We start from the raw sequence: 19,396 nt of genomic DNA on the forward strand, positions 1-19,396 counted from the left end.
ACACCAGCAATGTGCAGCCCATCCTGACCGGCTGGAGCAGAACGAGGAATTTGTACAGATTTGTCACTCACTACATTTTTTTTTTTTTTCTTTTAAATTTTTTTTATTAATGGTATCCTTTCATTGTTCTGTCTCTGCTGCGGTTATGGTTTCATGGTAAATCTCTGCCAACACTCCTGCATGTGGAGGCGGTGTCATTAGGGAAGACATGATCGCTAACACACCTCTTTAGTAACCAGAGAATAAAGACCGCTTTACACGCTGCAATATCGTTACTGATATCGCTAGCGAGCGTACCCGCCCCCATCATTTGTGCGACATGGGCAAAATCGCTGCCCGTGGCGCACAAAATCACTCGGACCGTCACACTACTTACCTGCATAGCGACGTCGCTGTGACCGGCGAACCGCCTACTTTCTAAGGGGGCGGTTCGTTCGGCGTCACAGCAGTGTCACTAAGCGACCGCCCAATAGAAGTGATGGGGCAGAGATGAGCGGGACGTAACATCCCGCCCACCTCCTTCCTTCCGCATTGCCGGTGGACGCTGGTAAAGAGATGTTTGTCGCTCCTGCGGTGTCACACACAACGATGTGTGATGCCACAGGAACGACAAACAACATCGTTACTGCAGCAGCAACGATAATTGGGAATAGGTGGGCATGTCACCGATTAGCGATTTTGAACGTTTTTTGCGACGATGTAAAATTGATCATAGGTGTCACACGCAATGACATCGCTAAAGCGGCCGGATGTGCGTCACCAATTCCGTGACTCCAATGACATCGCTTGAGCGATGTCGTAGCATGTAAAGCGGCCCTAAGGCCAGGGAAACACAAGGAAATAAATCTGACGAGTGGTATCTGATTTTTTTTTTATTGGAAGGCACTTTGGCCAATTTTTTTGCAATAGGGCAGTGCCGATGTACGGTTTACTTTTAGTGACAGAATCAGTCAGTGAAAAAAAATTGCAGCCTGCTGAGATTTGACTCTTAAATTGAATGACACCCTCCCAATAAAGTGCACGCAAAACATTGCACTGTACTCAGATGACATCTGACTCACACAATTGAGAAGATGGAGAAATTCTGTTCTCCATCTTCTCCTAATCTGAATCGGATTACTCTATTGCAGGCACTCAGAATAAACTTGGATTGGAGTTCAATCAGCGTGTCATTAGCATAATTGACCCGACCGTCGCGGAGGAGAGAAGCTATGGTCATGTGACCTCTGATGAAATACAATCAGTGCCTGCTGTATACTACAGCTGACATGCTGCTGAATCAGCCACGAGCATCAATGGGGATAAAATGGAAAGATTGGTGTCAACATGGTTAACAGAGCTCACCTTTTAACCCCATTGACACACCAATATCCATAGTACCGATTGCTTGCCGTGGTAATCCAAGTTAAAGTAATAGCCTCTGGATTTGCCAGCTATGGTGGCTTGTTAGGATGTTCACAAATTTTTAGTTAAAAGGGTGGTTTACCCATATGTTTTATTGTCTAATTCAATATTATATGGAGAAACAATGTTTCTCTCAAATACCTTGTGTTGGCAATAGTGCCTGTGAGAGGCGCTATTGCAGACCGCTGTTCCCCACTCTGGTGATGTCACGTCAAGTTCCGCACACGTCACATCCCTGCGGCCGGCTGCAATCTTCCTGACTGACTGGGCTGTGGACGGTGTTTCACTGCTGTCACAGCACAGCGCGTCCCCAGCTTGCAGCGTTCTGCTGTGAGGGAGGAGGGAGCAGATGGGCTGTGACGAGCGGTGAAACACCGCTCACAGATCAGTCAGTGAGGAAGACTGCAGCCGGCCGCAAGGATGTGACGTGTGCGGAACTTGACGTGACGCCACCAGAGCAGGGAACAGCGGTCTGCAATAGCGCCTCTCACAGGCACTATTGCTAACACAAGGTATTTCAGAGAAACATTGTTTCTCAATATAATATCGATCTAGACAATAAAAAATATGGGTAAACCACCCCTTTAAAATGATACTTTTTATTTCTTTCATTTGTGTGGAGCACCTGAAGGATTCCCGAACTGCCGGACAGCAGAAGTTGTAAAAACTGTTATTTAAAATGGTAGCAATGTGGGGTGTTATCCAATATACAAGTCACTTCAGAGCTGAATAGGTTTCTAAACAGATATAGATATATATATATATATATATATATATATATATATATATATATATACACACACACACATATATATACATATACATACATACACTGACATCCTGATAAAATAACATGACATTTGAAAAAGGATGCTGAAGTAGACATATGGGTAATGATATTACTTTTTGTGTAGTATAACCATCCAGTTTAAGGGTATAAGCAAAAGTCAATCTCAGAATCACTGTGACATGCTAAAACATTCCAGGGTTATTACCACAAAGTGGCAACTCAATTAAACAATATGGCTTGGTCACTAAGGAGTTAAGGCAGGTTTCACAGAGTCATGTTTTGTAGTCCAAGTAAAGACTGTGATGCTCAAACCGCTCATGGGTCTCCAAACTCAACGTGAGCCTCGTATACATATACAAGTCCAGTGCAAAAATCCTAGTGGGTTCCACAAACCATGAAAGACCAACATGTGAATGCAGACTAAAGAGTGTAACGTACCATTCAGGATGTATATATATTTACAGAAAACCTCTTTAAGCAATACCCAGCTTAAAAAAAATTGGGTCAAAGCTTCCAATTATATCAGAGTTTGAACAGTTAATGTAAGGGGTCAGATAAAGATGGACATTATTGGGCCTGCCACAGCTAGACTCTTCTTTACCTAACCACCGGATATGTGCTAATGGCATATATCCAACATACCCATCCCTACTTACCCACACTGCCACTGGTGGACTCAAACAGCAGAGGGCCCTTCTGCGAGAACTAGATTTGAACCCTTTGCAGATCAATAGCTCATCAAAATGTACAATTCCACCAGATAGAAATAGGCCCCCGGACCTCTTGGGCCCCTGTGCGGCTGCATAAGTTGAACATATTATCTGCCTGTCCCTGCACACTATCCACAACACTTGGCAAAAGGCTGCCCTGTCCACATTACAATGGTTAGAATGTAAATTTTGCATTAATCTACATAAAAAAAGGATAGAAATTAGAGAATACACATCATCAGTCCTGCAAGAACACAACTAAAGGCTGACCGCACTCCTCAGAAACAAGGCCTTTAAGTAATGGCACGTACATTGTTTGCAATGAAAGAAACATTACATACAGTTGAAACCAGAAGTTTACATACACAATCTAAAAAGACACATCTGCATGTTTTTCTCACTATCTGACATGAAATCAGAATAAACCTTTCCCATTTTAGTTCAATTAGGAACCAAAATAATTTATTTTTGCCAAATACCAGAATAATGAGAGAGAGAATGTTTTAAGGCATTTTTACTACTACAATTGCTTACTAGCCCACTGCACGCAGCTGATTATTGTGAAACATAGGTTATCAGGTTCACTAGAAGAATTCTTTTTTTTTAAATGAGAACCTGATCTTGTGGGTTTGTTCTAGTCTACTAATACTCTAAAACTATTCCTGCCTCTAATTAATCACCATAAAGGGTTAATCCGCCTAGCCTCTGACATATTAAGCCAGCCGTACACCGAGGTGACTTTTTAAACTTTATTTCAGACACTATGTCGTCAGCAAAGTAGCAGTGAACTGACCTGCACTCCCTTACCCAAATTGTTTCCATTCACAGCCTAGCACTGTGCAGCTAAGCAAACTGAGTGCTGCTCGGAATACAAACAGATTACATGGTCTGACGCACAGGGAGCCGCATCTAATTACAGATGGAAAGCTACCTGTTAACTTACTGGTGTTCCCATGTGGGTGGTGCACTACAGCGGTACACGAGCAGAGGCCATTGTATGAAACATTTACAACAAACCTGAAAAAGCAATTCATTTTCTAATAAGGAAGATCATAGCTACTTAGTCCCTGGCAGCGCTGTATGTCCGCCAGCGTGATGATGTGTAATATGCCATCAATAAGGGAACGCGTCACTCCAGTCATGGTGTCCAAAGTACCAGAAACGTGAATCGGCCGGCTGTGGAAAGACTAGATTAGGCTGGTTTCACACTACGTCTTTTTAACATCCGTTGAAAACGTTATTTTAGCGGAAGTACGGATCCAGTGCAAATGCGTTTTCATTTCAATGCATTTGCAATGGACTCGCGTCCACCTGCGTTCACCTGCGTTTGCGTGCGTTATAGTGCGGATCCGGTGACTTGCAGTTTTTTAACATGTTTCAAAAACGCTACTTGTAGCGTTTTTGAGCTGCGTCAAAATACTGCAAGTCACCGGATCCTGACTAAACAGCACGCGAACGCAGGTGAACGCTGGCGTGCTGATAGACAGGATCCTGCTTTTGTACTGAGCATGCCCAGAAAGTACTGAGCATGCCCAGAACCAGTCTCGCGTGATCTGTCTCTCTCTCCTCCTCCCTCCCTCACCCTCTCTCTCTATCTGTCTTTCCCCCTTCCTCCCCTCCCTCTCTCTCCCACCTGAGAGCTGCGGACACTCGTAACCAAGGTAAATATCGCGTAACCACTTCTCTTAGTTACCCGATGTTTACGTTGGTTACGCGTGCAGGCAGCCCTGCTCCTAGCAGCTGCAGACACTCGTAACCAAGATAAATATCGGGTATCCAAGGCCGATGTTTACCTTGGTTACCAGTGTCTGCAGCTGTCAGAAGCCGGCTCCCAGTCTAGTTCCCCTCACTCCTGATCACATGACTCCAATGCCCGCCCCTAAACATCCAGTGCAGGATCCTGCAAAATAACAGATGCGTTTGCATACGTTATTTGCTGTAAAAGCAGGATCCGTATTTCCGCTAAAATAACGTTAAGTACGGATGTTAAATAAACGTAGTGTGAAACCAGCCTCAGGCTGGTTTCACACTACGTCTTTTTAACATCCGTTGAAAACGTTATTTTAGCGGAAATACGGATCCTGCTTTTACAGCAAATAACGTATGCAAACGCATCTGTTATTTTGCAGGATCCTGCACTGGATGTTTAGGGGCGGGCATTGGAGTCATGTGATCAGGAGTGAGGGGAACTAGACTGGGAGCCGGCTTCTGACAGCTGCAGACACTGGTAACCAAGGTAAACATCGGCCTTGGATACCCGATATTTATCTTGGTTACGAGTGTCTGCAGCTGCTAGGAGCAGGGCTGCCTGCACGCGTAACCAACGTAAACATCGGGTAACTAAGAGAAGTGGTTACGCGATATTTACCTTGGTTACGAGTGTCCGCAGCTCTCAGGTGGGAGAGAGAGGGAGGGGAGGAAGGGGGAAAGACAGATAGAGAGAGAGGGTGAGGGAGGGAGGAGGAGAGAGAGACAGATCACGCGAGACTGGTTCTGGGCATGCTCAGTACTTTCTGGGCATGCTCAGTACAAAAGCAGGATCCTGTCTATCAGCACGCCAGCGTTCACCTGCGTTCGCGTGCTGTTTAGTCAGGATCCGGTGACTTGCAGTATTTTGACGCAGCTCAAAAACGCTACAAGTAGCGTTTTTGAAACATGTTAAAAAACTGCAAGTCACCGGATCCGCACTATAACGCACGCAAATGCAGGTGAACGGATGTTAACGCGAGTCCATTGCAAATGCATTGAAATAAAAACGCATTTGCACTGGATCCGTACTTCCGCTAAAATAACGTTTTCAACGGATGTTAAAAAGACGTAGTGTGAAACCAGCCTTAGTCTGGTGCTGCCCCCATTTTGGCTTCTCAGACCTCTCTAGTGAATGAACAGGTGTCATATGTATATATACACAAGCACGCTCGCATGCACGCACGCACGCACACACAAGAGAACTGTCAATCATCTGGAGTGGGGCGGCAGAAGACTGTCAGGGTCAGAAATTGAAAAGGAAGGGCACTACCCGTGGGATCTCCTGGTATACAAAGAACTAAACCATGTAACGAAAGAAAAAGGGATATACCAATACGGGATCACCACAAGGTTAGGGTACATATGAAGAATTCACTTTATTGTACAAAAAACCACAAGAAGACACATGCCCTCAGCAGAGGTATAGCACACACAGAAGATAATAAAAACACTTAAAAAAGCCTATGGCATATAAAAACCTGTCCCGTTGGGAAACAATGCATACAATATATGTCTAATATATCAATACAGTTTTAGACAATTTTAGACAATCAGAACAATCTCCCCTCATGCACCATACAGATGTTAGATTACATTGCTGTTTAACTGTCCAGAAGACATAGGTAGGAGGTACTGTGTTAGCACCAGATAAACAGGATTAAGGTCTAAGATCACAGACCATAAATTGGTTGCAAGACTCTATTTGTAAAGGAAAGACATGTAACACAAAGTGGCCAATAGAGTAGTCCTGCACCAAGCCTAACACAATATATATACCCTCAGTCTATACTCACTAACAGCATAATACCAGCAAAATGGAAAAGCACCATGCAGAGTCAGGGTAGCATGAGGAGAGGGTTTCCCACGGGATAACCCCACGCGTATCGCCGCCTCTAAGGGTGGCTTCCTCAGGGGAAGAAAGAAAGCTTGTCTTCTTGTGGTTTTTTGTACAATAAAGTGAATTCTTCATATGTACCCTAACCTTGTGGTGATCCCGTATTGGTATATCCCTTTTTCTTTCGTTACATGGAGAAGACTGTCAGGGGTTGTCATTTCTTTCAGTGAATCTGGTATCTTCTGCTCCCTGCCGCCAAGGTCTGATACATGCCAGTTTGCGCAGTAGGTCTTGAGTCCCAGGTTCCCTTTCAAGGGAATCTGTCACCAGGTTTTTGCCACCTAGTCTGGCATCGGTTGGTCCTTTCATTACAACAGTTGTTAGTGCCTGACTTTTGGTGGCTTAATAGATGTAAATTCTCATAGCTATGTCCCAAAATAGTGGAACATTTAGGGTTAAAGGGAATATGTCACCAACTTTTTGCCACGTAATCTGAGCACAGCATAATTTAGAGACAGAGACCCTGATTCCAGTGATGTGTCACTTACTGGACTGCTTAGTGTAATTTTGATAAAATCACTGTTTAATCATTAGCAGACTACTTGGCATGCTGTCAGGTATTCCAGAATATTCATGAGCTCTGTATAACTGCTAAATCTGCAGCAGAGAAAACATTGATTTTATGAAAATGACAGCAAACAGCTCAGTAAGTGACACATCACTGGAATCCGGGTCTCAGTCTCTACATTATGCTATTCTCAGATGGGGTAGAAAAAACCTGGTGACAGCTTCCCTTTAATAACATGTAACAAGGGCTGGGAGTGTGTGAGGGACTAATCAGAAAGATGGCATGGGAACGGTGATAAAGGAGGTAAAAGGCATATTTTAGAGTAAAGCGGGGTTTACAAGATACAACATCGCTAGCATCGGCTAGCGATGTCGAGCGCGATAGCACCCGCCCCCGTCGTACGTGCTATATTGTGTGATCGCTGCCATAGTGAACATTATTGCTATGGCAGCGTCACACGCACATACCTGCTCTGCGATGTCGCTATGGCCGGCGAACCGCCTCCTTTCTAAGGGGGCGGTTCGTGCGATGTCACAGTGACGTCACACGGCAGGCATCAAATAGAAAAGGAGGGGCGGAGATGAGCGGGACGTAACATCCCGCCCACCTCCTTCCTTCCGCATTGCCGGTGGACGCTGGTAAGAAGATGTTCGTCGTTCCTGCGGTGTCACACACAGCGATGTGTGGTGCTGCAGAAACGATGATGAACAACATCGCTAATAAGCATTAAACGATTTTTTGTTTCAGGACGACCTCTCCGCGGCAAACGATTTTGACCGCTTTTGCGATCGTTTAAGGTCGCTCAAAAGTGTCACACGCTGCGATCTCGTTAATGACACCGGATGTGCGTCACAAATACCGTGACCCCGACGATAATTCATTAACAATATCGTGGCGTGTAAACCCAGCTTTAGTCTCCGCGACTAAATATATTTATAGTATTATTTTCCCTTAACTGTTTAGAACTACCAAGTGTGAAACACAACCAGCCGCAGCATCTCTGTAGAGACAAGGGGTTAACATTTTCAGACGCCAAGTGCTATTGGAGTTACTCTTTAGAACTGCAATGAAAATCAATTGTCATGTAAGCTTACTGTCAGTAAAGAGTATTAAATTTCATCCCCACTTTACTCAACCACAAAACCTCAAGCACTCTGAAAGACTAAATTATTCATATAATCCTAAACTAGTATTTGCCTAGGCCTGCGTCCTTGTAGTTTAGATTTATTATTCTGAGCATCAATGCCGAGTATTACAATACAGGACATGGGCTCATTTTCTTAAGTTTCTCCAGTGATCTTTAAGGGACGCATCGCGGGACAATTGTGATCATTTAATATAAGAGAATTGTAAATAGATATTACAGGAGGATGATCACAGAACCCGAGGATCACACGTTACCACCATCGCTGATCTCTTCGTATAGGGGATGCGCTTCTAGGAATGACATTCAGCGCTTTGTAAAAGGAAATGGCAGATAATGGGATCCTTATAAGAAATATTTTGGTGTATAAACATGGGTTCACGCATAAGGGTCCTGGCTGAGCACATTATTCACACAAGTAAATATTTAGATAGTGTCCGGACCTGGGGGCTATTAACCAATACTGCCTGTGTAATGATCGCTATGTAAACATATTGAACTTGCAGACCTCACAGGAAGCTCGTGGTTTCACGCTGTAACGGGACAATAAAGTCTAAACAGAAAACCCTATAAATATTTGTGCTGGGGATGGGTCTACTTGAATCTTTTTTGCAACTGTGTCACTAAAAGACGGAAAAGACTTTCCCAAACATTACAGAAAACTAGCCCTAAACACTTTTTAGAAGAAAAGTAGCCTACAAGGATCAAGAAGAGTATCTGGGGTTCACATAAGGATGTATAGTCCCGAAAATATTCCACAGAAGAGCAAGTCATTATGTGACGGGAGTTTTAAAGTGTGCTCAATTACCACATATATACTGTATTGTATGAGGCGGTGCGGACGGTTGGGAGAATGCAGGGTCCCTCGCTGTGACACTCATGTCTGCTATAGCGCTTTCTTTACCCACATGCAGGGCATTTAGCCACTTCTCATAACACTCAAACAATGCAACCTATCCGATCCACAGAGAGCAAGTCCATACACCGCTGCTCATATGCACTTTCTGTAATTAGCCTGTAGGTGGAGCCATTATCCAGACACTCAAGAAGACACCGTACAGCGCCAATCAAAGAAATGAACATTTGTCGACAAGTATAAAGAGTATGTATAGAAACTGTATGGAAAAGTGCGACAAATAACTTTCAATAGGAAACAAAAGTATACACAATATGTCACAACATGCCACTCATTCCCTCACACAATACAGGTGTCAAGGAGCCCAAAATAGGACACTAAAGGAAAAGCCTTTATCTTGCCTCTTCATGGAAGGAATAGTTAGTGGACCAATTGATGTACGATTATTGCTGATGACGCTGGCTGCTGTAAAGCATGTTATCACGCCCACAGGGGTATGATAACATGCCTAGTGGCCGACTAGTTGGGGAACAGACGCCCCTGCGACTAGTCACAGCCCTCATTAGCATCTCATAAACGATCTTTAGAAATACCATTACTAAACCTCTGTTTCTTTGTGCTACGCCTACTAGATGAACGGACTGTAGACTATGTGCGCACTAGAAAATGGACTGTTCTTCAGAAAAATCCGCACCCTCTGGCAGAATACGGCACCCACGGTTTTGCTGCAATTTGACGCGTTTTTTCCGCGGTTGGTCCCTGCGGATTTTTACCATTATCTACGGCAAAAACCGCAGGTACCTGTAGAAAAGAAGTGGCATGCACAGTAATTCCGCAGCGGAAAATCTGCAGGTATAAAAAAAACGCAGTGCGCACAGCATTTTTTTTATACCCATAGGTTTTGCTGGGGAATGAATGCAGAAATGTTAGACACATTTTCTGCAGCAAATCCACGGTAAAATCTGCAGCGTGCGCACATAGCCTTAGGCAGGTAATATAGATATGTGCACAGAACTGCTCATGGTTCTGGATGCCCAAGGGACATGACAGGTTCCCTTTAAATGTGTAGGGATTCCCATATGGCCACTGATATGAGACTATGGAAAGCTTGCGAGGCTCCAGACCACTATACAGCTCATTTTCATAACTATATTTAGCCCCCGACATATTTGTGGGGCGCTGTGTAATTGAATCATTGTATATAAAGCTTTAAACAACCAAAGAATGTTATTAGGCCCCCTAGACATTGCGTTTTTACTTACGTTTAGTGGTCCCGTTGGGGCATCTTTCCAAACCTTCCCTCCCTTCTGCAAAATGTGTTTCGGACGCATGCGCTGACGGGGTCAGTGACTATAATGGAGCAGGCTCAGTTAGCGTGTACTCTGTCATCATAGTCAATGGGTCACATGCGTCCAAAACACGTTTTGCGGGGGAGGGGGGTTCAAACAGATGAAAAACGCAATGTGAATGTAGCCTTAGAAATTGACCATTTCCCTCACACCTACATATAATATAGGCTCACAAATTCTCTTGTTTCACAAACTATTTAGCACAGTATGGCTATGTTCACACACTGCATCTTCTACTCCGTTTTTGGTACATATTTGAGGTCACAAAGATGCACCTAAATGCATGCATTTCCTTCTCCCAGCAAAGTCTATGAGATTTCTATTTTGCCGTCTACACTCTTGTATGTTTTTTTGGCTGCACTTTTGAAGATGCGGCATGTCAATTATTTTTGTGTTTTTAACAGCATTTTTGAGCCCTTCCAGTCAATAGATTTGACTTAAAAAACGCATTGAGCAAAACGTTGTAAGAACAAGTCAAAAACGCATGCTTTTTTATGTATTTTTGCCACGAGTGGTTTTTGGGTGCCAAAAACACTTCATCTTTGTGGTTAAGAAAAGATGCAGTGTGTGAACATAGCCTTTAATGGTTCCTACTGCCAGGCATATCCATCTCTCAGTATTCCAATAATACAATGGAAAAATTAAAGATACTGCTGATGCTAATAATAATAATAATAATAATAATAATAATAATAAATAAAATACTGCAATACAAAATTAATGTAGAGCAATGAGAAATCAGGCATCTAGTAAATATTAATGGCTTATTTAAGTTGTAAGCAGTATACAACCTGGGCTGCTCTCTGTTTTGGTTGCTCTGTCATTTCTAATACATTTTTTTTTGTTAATCCAGCAGAAATCATCTGGCTCAGAGTACAGTCTACCCTGAATTAGACACAACTGTTAAAATGTAAATTGCTAAACTATTTTTAGCTGCCGGAATGGAAGAAAAAAAAATATTCCTGGCCTCGGGAAAATGATTTGAAGCATTGTGTTCATTTTGTTTATCAAGCAGCTATTCAGCCTCTAGTGGGGCCCAAGTGCTTAGGCAAGCGAAAGCTTTTAAGAGTGCCTGCAGCTGCAGTCCTGGCTCCCAGGTAGGCTGCAGGTTCAGCGCACAGCTGCCCCGGGCTGTAGCCATATCAGCTCCATCTGCAAACAAGGTAACAAACAGATTTCAAACTCCAGCGTTATTTTTATGGGAAATCTCTACAAGAGAAGCAAATATTCAGACTGGAGGAGTCGAGCATCATCATCAATCCCTCATGGACGTATGTGCCCTGTGCCGCGGCGGTGAAGACTACGGAGGATGTTCCATTCAAACAAAACTGCTCTGAGTTATGACTCATCCAATTGCACCTGCGCCCAAGTGTTAAGTACTGCCAAATAAAAGCCCTCCATCCATTTACACAACAAAGAGATGTGCCCCGCAAGGCAGCAAAGCTCTCCCCCTCCCCTCTCATTTGTTCTTAAATCGAGGGAGGGAGAAATAAAAAGCGAGAGGGGGAGACAGAGACAGAGGAGGAAAACTTCTTCCACTGAGCAGGGATTTTCATTACACGTGGATTTTTAAATGCGGATTCATTTACAAACAATTTTCCTCCGTTAAAGAATAAAGCATATTTAATTCCACAAAACACCCCGATAGCAATAGATTATCACAGCCATTAATGCTTTTTTTCCCCCCAACCAAAACCCTTGCAACCTTTTTCATCAAAGTCCTTTATTCTCTAAGGATATATTTTCGAGCAAAGAGGGATCAACAAACTAGTTGCTTGAAAGCCTTCCTGATGCTAGGCTGAAGTTAGGAAAGGCTTAATGAAAGCTTTAAAATCCACCAGGGTTTCACACTGAACATCTGACTTGGTGATTTATGCATATTAATAACCTCAGTCCTACTGAGGCAAGCAGAGCTGTACGTGTCCTCCGAATCTTAATGTCTTCGGCTCCATTGGGATTATTACAAATGTAAATTTTGAAGATTCTTGGCTATTAATCTCTGTCTGTCCTCCTGCTCAGCAACATAATGACTAATTAAACATCAAAAGACCTGTACAGGAGATCTTCTTTGACAGCTTCTGGCCCTGTTCTCCTCCCATGAGAGGAATTCAAATGACAGGGACAAGGGGACAGGAGCATATGACGGTGCTACAAATCACTGCCGTGAATCGAAAGCCTAAACATCAAATGTGGCTTTAGACCTAATGAAGCTATACATTGATCAAGACCGTCGGTTTATGGTCACCGCAGAAAACTAGGATAAATAATGATGTGTATGACCTATGTCTATGGTCCTACGAACCCAATTTATTTCCCCCAACATACAGCCAGTACTTACAGAAGAAGGCAAACCAGGAGGAGGCTTTCTTATCTTCTTAGTTTGTACAGGATCTGTGCATTGTAAAAAAAAAAATAAAAAAAAATGTAAAGTCAGCCACAAAAAACAAATAAGAAACTTGTATATTTTTATTGTACAAAATATTTCTGATCATATTCATAGGTCAGGACACACTTAATGTTTTGGCTTGCTGCTTTCTCATTGTACTTACAGACTTTATCCAGTATATATTGTACAATAAAATGTCCCTTTTTATTTTAGCTGGTTTCACAGAGCCATAAAACAAATGAAACGCCTGTTGTGGACCTCATAACCAAAGGAGATGTAATTCACGTGCAGCATGGCATGTCTACAAGTAACTAATACCTTCAGCATAAAGCTAAAAATGTCATTATAAATAGAGGACGGTAAACTACAGAATATATCAGGGGGTTGCTTACGATCCAAGAAGCTTGAGGGCACACCAACACAAACCTTCTAACTCCTTACCACTAGACTTACCATCTATCAAATGAAGTTCCAGTTCTAAAATTGATACTTCATAGAACTACAGGGACCAACACCGATCCTCACTTTTTTCTGAGCATCGGTGATAAAGGTCACTAGATGTGTAGGGAGCTACAAGAAAGCCTCAATAATAGGACTGTGCTTCTGATCCCCAAACAGTGTAAGGCTCCATTACACGTCTGTGCATTAAACGCAAGTGTAAGACAGTCCGTGGTGCAGGTCCCCATCGCCGTCCGTGTGTCCCTGTGATCACACACAGACAGCATTAACTTGTATACATACCCGTCTCCGATGCTGCTGTCACACTTGCTTCCGGCTTCGCAGTCAGTGCAGTGAATATTCATGAGGCATAATGAGCAGAACCCAGAAGCAACAGCAGTGTCAGAGACAGCAAGGCTGGAGACAGGCATGGATAAAATCCATTTAATTTCAGTGAATGGATGTCCTCTGGTACGTGTCAGACGAATCATATTAGTGTGCGGTATATGAGACATCTGTGCTACCGGCCAACAACGGATATATCTCCGCGTGCAGCACATGGACACATGGTTCGCATCAAAACACGGACGTATGAGCAAACCCATTGATTTTAATGGGTCTACATGTGTTCATGTCTCCGATACGTATGGAAACGGACACCACACGTATGAGAAACAGAGAAGTGTGAAGGGGAATACAGTTCAAAGCACCCCTATTGATATGCTAAAGGGACCTCTGGTTCTTGACTCTCTGGATTGGCAGGAATAGCGTAAGACAGACAAATTGTTGTGTTATGAAATATTCCAAAATGGAAATACCTTTTTAACTGGAGTCTGAAAATTGAACCATTTTTTGTTAGCTGTCAAAAGGTATCATAAATACAAGCTTATTATTTTGTTTCTCCCACTGAGAATGTAAATTGAACCAGACACACAGACTGCAGAGAATCAGAATGTCGCCTGCAGAATGGCTGTCCCGTAACTCGTTATCAGTAAATCTACTGACGATATACCGCAATCCTCACTCTTTTCTTAGTTAATGCAGCTGGAAACGGTACGGGATATATAATTTACTAATACATTTTTATTCGTTCCAGTGCCCTTATCCTCCGCGGTCCTTGCTCGGTATAGGACAGTTTCCTGTTTCGACATGTGACCCCAGTGTAAGGGTGGCTTGCTGACCACTAATTTTCAATATGTAAGCTGGCCCGCTTATTCGTTGTTGAGAAAGAAAAATAAAATCAGCATTTAAACCCATTTTAAAAATAAATTCCTGGCTAGAGCAATTTTTAAAAGATTTTCAATCTACCTCGTGAACAGCAATTTCACGCAGTGGAAGGTAAAATTATTGAAAATATATTTGTTGCAGTTTATTTAGAAACGTGAGACATACTGGCTTGGCTTTATGCTTTCTTGGACCAGTATATGGAATAAATAAAATTACTTTGGATATATCTACATTTTCAGACTAGCACCAGCAGTGATGCTCCAGCAAAATACCAGTATTATATTTGATGTGTGCCATCAGCTACAATAGGGAATACAATGCAGCCACTAATAAGGGTCACAACTTTATAATACATTTGTGAATCAGAGATCCTTCTTGTAAAGGTGGCCATTCACACAGAGCTAATACTCTCCGCCGAGCACCAGCTCTTGTTGGGAAGAAGGGAGTGAACGTACCACTCCCTCTTGTGATTGCCTTTCTTCCCTAGGAATATAAGGATCAGGTATACGGAAATTCAACTGCCTCATCATTCTTGGGCTGGGGTAAAATAGGGCACCCTTGCACACAGTAGCTGGTCTGCCAGTTCCACAGAAAACAATTCATTTGACAAATACAGTGGAACCTTGGTTTACGAGAACAATCCGTTCTGGCAGTGTGCTTGTAAACCAAGTTACTTGTCTAGCAAAGCAAAATTTCCCATAGGAAATAATTGAAACTCAGACAATTCGTTCCACAACTTGTGCAATGTCCCATCCTGGTCCCCTATTGTGCCATTCCGCACATGCACAAACACAAAATTATGCTCACTTTACCCTCCGTTCCCTCGGCGGTCTCCTAGTTCTTGTAGTCCACAGGTATGTGTATCCAGTAACCATCGAGACCGATGCCGGAGCTTCCGCTGTCAGCGCTTCAGCAGCAGCCGTCATACGCAGGAGCCGCTTGCCTCTGATTGGTCAGCGCGCTGCCATCGAGAAGTGCTGACAGCGGAAGCTCCTGCATCGATGCGATGGTTACTGGATACACATACCTGCGGACAACAAGAATGAAGAGGCAGCCGAGGGAACGGAAGGTAAGGTGAGCATAATATATGTATGTATGTGTGTTTGTGCGGACTGCAAGAGTGGGTCAGAGTGCAGTGAAAGTACAGAACTGGAAGTGTGTGCGTTGAGTATTTGCTTGTACAGCAAAGCTTGCTCGTAAACGGAGTTACAAATTTACAGCAAGCTTTGCTCGTATAGCGAAATACTCGCACACCAAGTTACTCGTAAACCAAGGTTCCACTGTATGAATCTTAATGTGTATGGCCATCTTGAGGCATCGTACACACTGGTGTCTTGTCTTTCATTTGCAATGGAAGTAATCATGCTTTTCTGGTAGGCCAAATACAAATGGGCCCTGCAGGACCCGTCTAATGTACATTATGTAGTAGTGACATTGGCATCAATGAGTGCCCTTCCTACATTGGTCACCAGTCAGTGATGTATTTCATTCATGGGTGATGTGGGGCGACTGTTCTAACTTTGTCTGCTCTTTGTAGTCCCATCTATACAGGGAGATATAGCATTAACTGCTTTTTGGTTTGGGTGGGACCGCAAGCTATTTAAGATCCTGAAAACCTGCTGCCCACTGCCAGTTATAGTTTGATTTGTTCCTTGCGAAGTGCTCAGTATCTTGTTTCTGTCTTCTGATTATGATCATGCCTTGTTTTTTAACGAATCTTCTGCATGATTTTTGTTGCTCTATTGACCTCCTGGTTCTGACTCAGGTAGTGGATTATTTTTCTTCCCTTCTCCAAGATCATATTACAATATTTAGTAGGTGTAATAATAATAATATTAGCAAATACCTTCAATTAGAAATGTAGTATAGTTCTCCTGATATACCATGTCTCTTACCTCATGTGCAGGGCATTGCAGCCTACTGTAGGTATTCATAGTTACGTCCACTTATACTGACAGTTTGTTTCTTAGTTGTTCGTGATCGTAACCATGGGTAGCCAAGCTGCAATTATTATACCTACTACATATTGATATATGTAGAAGGTTTTGCACTGAATATAATAACCAGAGGGATACTACAAGTATCTGTGTGCCTGGCACCATATACAAGCCCTATTTGTGTGATATGTCTGTGAGTTGTTGTTCATCAGTACTGTATCCACAGCAAGTACACATGGGGATGGGGCGTCCTGCATGTATTATTTTTCTTAAAACGCAAAAGAATTTAAACCAAAATGCCTAAACTGTGACACTAAGTTACAGATAGCAAGAGATTCACCTCTGAGCCTCAGTTATATAATATGCTTTGTGTAGACCCTATTAATATGAATGACATCACAAGTATTATCTCTAAAGCTTTTTTCAAATCAAGGTCAGTAACTTAATCTCTGGTTTTCACTGTCCCGTATTGGCCGGCTCCCTGTATATGTGGCAATTTAAAACTGCAGCTAAATCTGCAACTACATGATCTGAGAATTGCCATCAGAAAATAATGACGATTATAGTAATAGGGTTTAGGAAGACAGTATATAAAAAGGAAATCAGACAATGGGGGCACTTTATTCCCTTCTTTTTTTTAGTCTGATTAAAGCACTATGAGCACCCTGTGCACGCAATTCTACAATACATAAATACAGTCGTGGCCAAAAGTATTGAGTCCGACACAAATTTTGGCTTTCACCACGTTGCAGAGTCATGGTTTTTCAATCTTTGCGTTTCGATGATTATAGAAAGTAGAATTATAAGAATTTCATGAGTTTTTAACAACTTTTATTGAACAATACATCAATTTCATGCAAAGGCTTAATATTTACGGTGTTAACCCTTATTTTTCAATTCTTCCTTGCATACTAGAGATCAGCATCTATGCTAAAGCCTGACTGATGACAGCCCATTCTTGCTTAATCGGTGCTTGGAATTTATCACAATTTCTTTGTCCTGCTTTTTGAGGATTAACTACAGATTCTCAATGGGTTTGAGATCTGGGGAGTTTCTTGGCCAATGGCCCAACATGTTATAGTTCTGTTCACCGAACCACCACTTTTGCCTTGGGACACGGTCTCTCCATCAAGCTGGTACAAGCTTCACCAAACTGCTCCTGGGTTATTGGAAGAAGTTGCTCTTGGAGGATGTTTAGATACTATTTATTCATAGGAATGTTCTTAGGCAAAATTGTGAGTGAGCCCACACCATTGGATGAAAAGTAACCCCAACACAAATGGTTTCAGGATGCTTTACTGTTGGCACAACACAGGACTCATGGTAGTGCTCGTCTTTTATTTTCCGGACTATCATTCTTCTAGATGTCGCAGTCTGAAGAGATCAGGGAGCTTCAACAGAGAAAATAAATTTGCAGAAAGTACAAGTATTGGATGACAGAGGACTGGGGAAAGGTTATGTTCCCCAAACAAAAAAAACCCACAAATTGTGATAAACTTCAAGCCCTGAATAGAGAAGAATGGGTTACGATTGGTCAGGATATGGCCCAAAAGCCGATATCCAACATGCCACATTAAATGGCACAAGTCTTGAAAAATAGGGGTCAACACTAAATATTGAGTCTTTTTATAAACGTGTTGTATTTTATTTTTTTTTTTAACCAATCCGTTTTTATTGAAATTTTTCAAAAGAAGAAAATATAACATACATACAGAAAAGAGAAGAGAGGATTTGCCACTACAGTTTCCCTAGGTGGGCCACTGCCCTTAGTACATATATAGCCCTCATAATACACTTACAGACCAATAACGTGTTGTATTTTTACATAAAAAGGTACAAAATGTTCATAATTGTACATCAGTAACCATAGAAATGTTTTACTAACAGATCTAAATACTCTCAAGCAGTAAACTGTGTGAAAACTAAAATTTGTGTCATTCCCAAAAAAAAAATCCACAGAACATATTTCGATAAAACTGCTGAGATTAGGGTCTGTAAAAAAAAGCTCTGGCACAGCTCTCCTCTGGAGGGGACAAAAGGAATTGGGCTGGAAAAAAAAAAATATCCAGCCCATTCAACCACTGCTTTTCTGAATGTCAGCCCTTTGGTGAGGGTAAGTAGAGGCCCAGACACCGGTGGGATATGCCAACAAATAAAGAGGCAGCTGAATGTGAAGAATATTTCATAATCAACTTCACATTTTACTTTAATATATTAAACTTAACAGAGCAGTTTTTTTGTGGCAATTGAAAAAAGAAAAAAAGCACCAAAATTTGGAAACGTGTCCTAAAGTGTAAGCAACACTGGCAGTGGCTCAGTTTAGATGCCCTTGATAATTTTCACGAAAGCTGCAATTATCAGCACCATTACATGTGTGCCTATTCAGCTTAATATACTGCCAATTTTGGAAACGCTATTAAAAAAGGCTCAGTAACACATGAAGAGCATACGTGCATTTCTTAAAACAAATTCTATTAGAAATATTCTCCTAATTTATGTCTGCAGTGGATTTGGGCTGAAGCTTATGTCTGAGCACATACATAGTGCCCGTACTACAAAACACACATTCAATTCATTTAAGGAGGAGAAAAGGAAGATTTATGACTTCTGGGATAATTGTAAGAGATGTCAGCTGTTACCTAGGGCGGGAGTGTCCTGTAAGGGCCTTCGACGAGAACCTGATGCAGAAAAGGTAAAATAAGTGCTTCCGTGTTTTCCTGAGGTTGGAAGCTGCCCCGAACTACCAAGTCCAATATCGGTCCGAATCAGGCTAGTCTGTAAGACACAACCACCACAATTTGTGAAAAATCATTTTATATTCATTGAAGAACAAAACAAAAACTACTATTTACCATTATTTTGAATTCAAAATACAGACAAGCAAAAGGGTAACAATGTTTTGAACCTTTGACTTTCAGGCTTCATATCTCACCATCCACTACAGCTTTGAGCGAGATTACCTTAATTTTATAGACAATCCTCTTTGCGATCTCATATATAAATT

The 19,396-nt window shown here is 42.2% G+C and overlaps 1 protein-coding gene across 6 annotated transcripts in view; it reads right to left on the minus strand.

The window, feature by feature from the left end:
* The window catches only part of TCF12 (transcription factor 12), a 296,535-nt gene that overhangs the window by 51,343 nt on the left and 225,796 nt on the right, over window positions 1–19,396 (minus strand). For all 6 annotated transcript variants that reach the window (XM_075345740.1, XM_075345737.1, XM_075345736.1 and 3 more), the window contains exons 7-8: window positions 19,032–19,167; window positions 12,743–12,795 (exon numbers count right to left, since the gene is read on the minus strand). In XM_075345740.1, coding sequence (XP_075201855.1) covers window positions 12,743–12,795; window positions 19,032–19,167 — 189 coding nt within the window. The remainder of the gene's footprint in view (window positions 1–12,742; window positions 12,796–19,031; window positions 19,168–19,396) is intronic.

The sequence above is a fragment of the Anomaloglossus baeobatrachus genome, chromosome 4 (assembly GCF_048569485.1).
Source record: "Anomaloglossus baeobatrachus isolate aAnoBae1 chromosome 4, aAnoBae1.hap1, whole genome shotgun sequence".
Lineage (NCBI taxonomy): Eukaryota > Metazoa > Chordata > Amphibia > Anura > Aromobatidae > Anomaloglossus > Anomaloglossus baeobatrachus.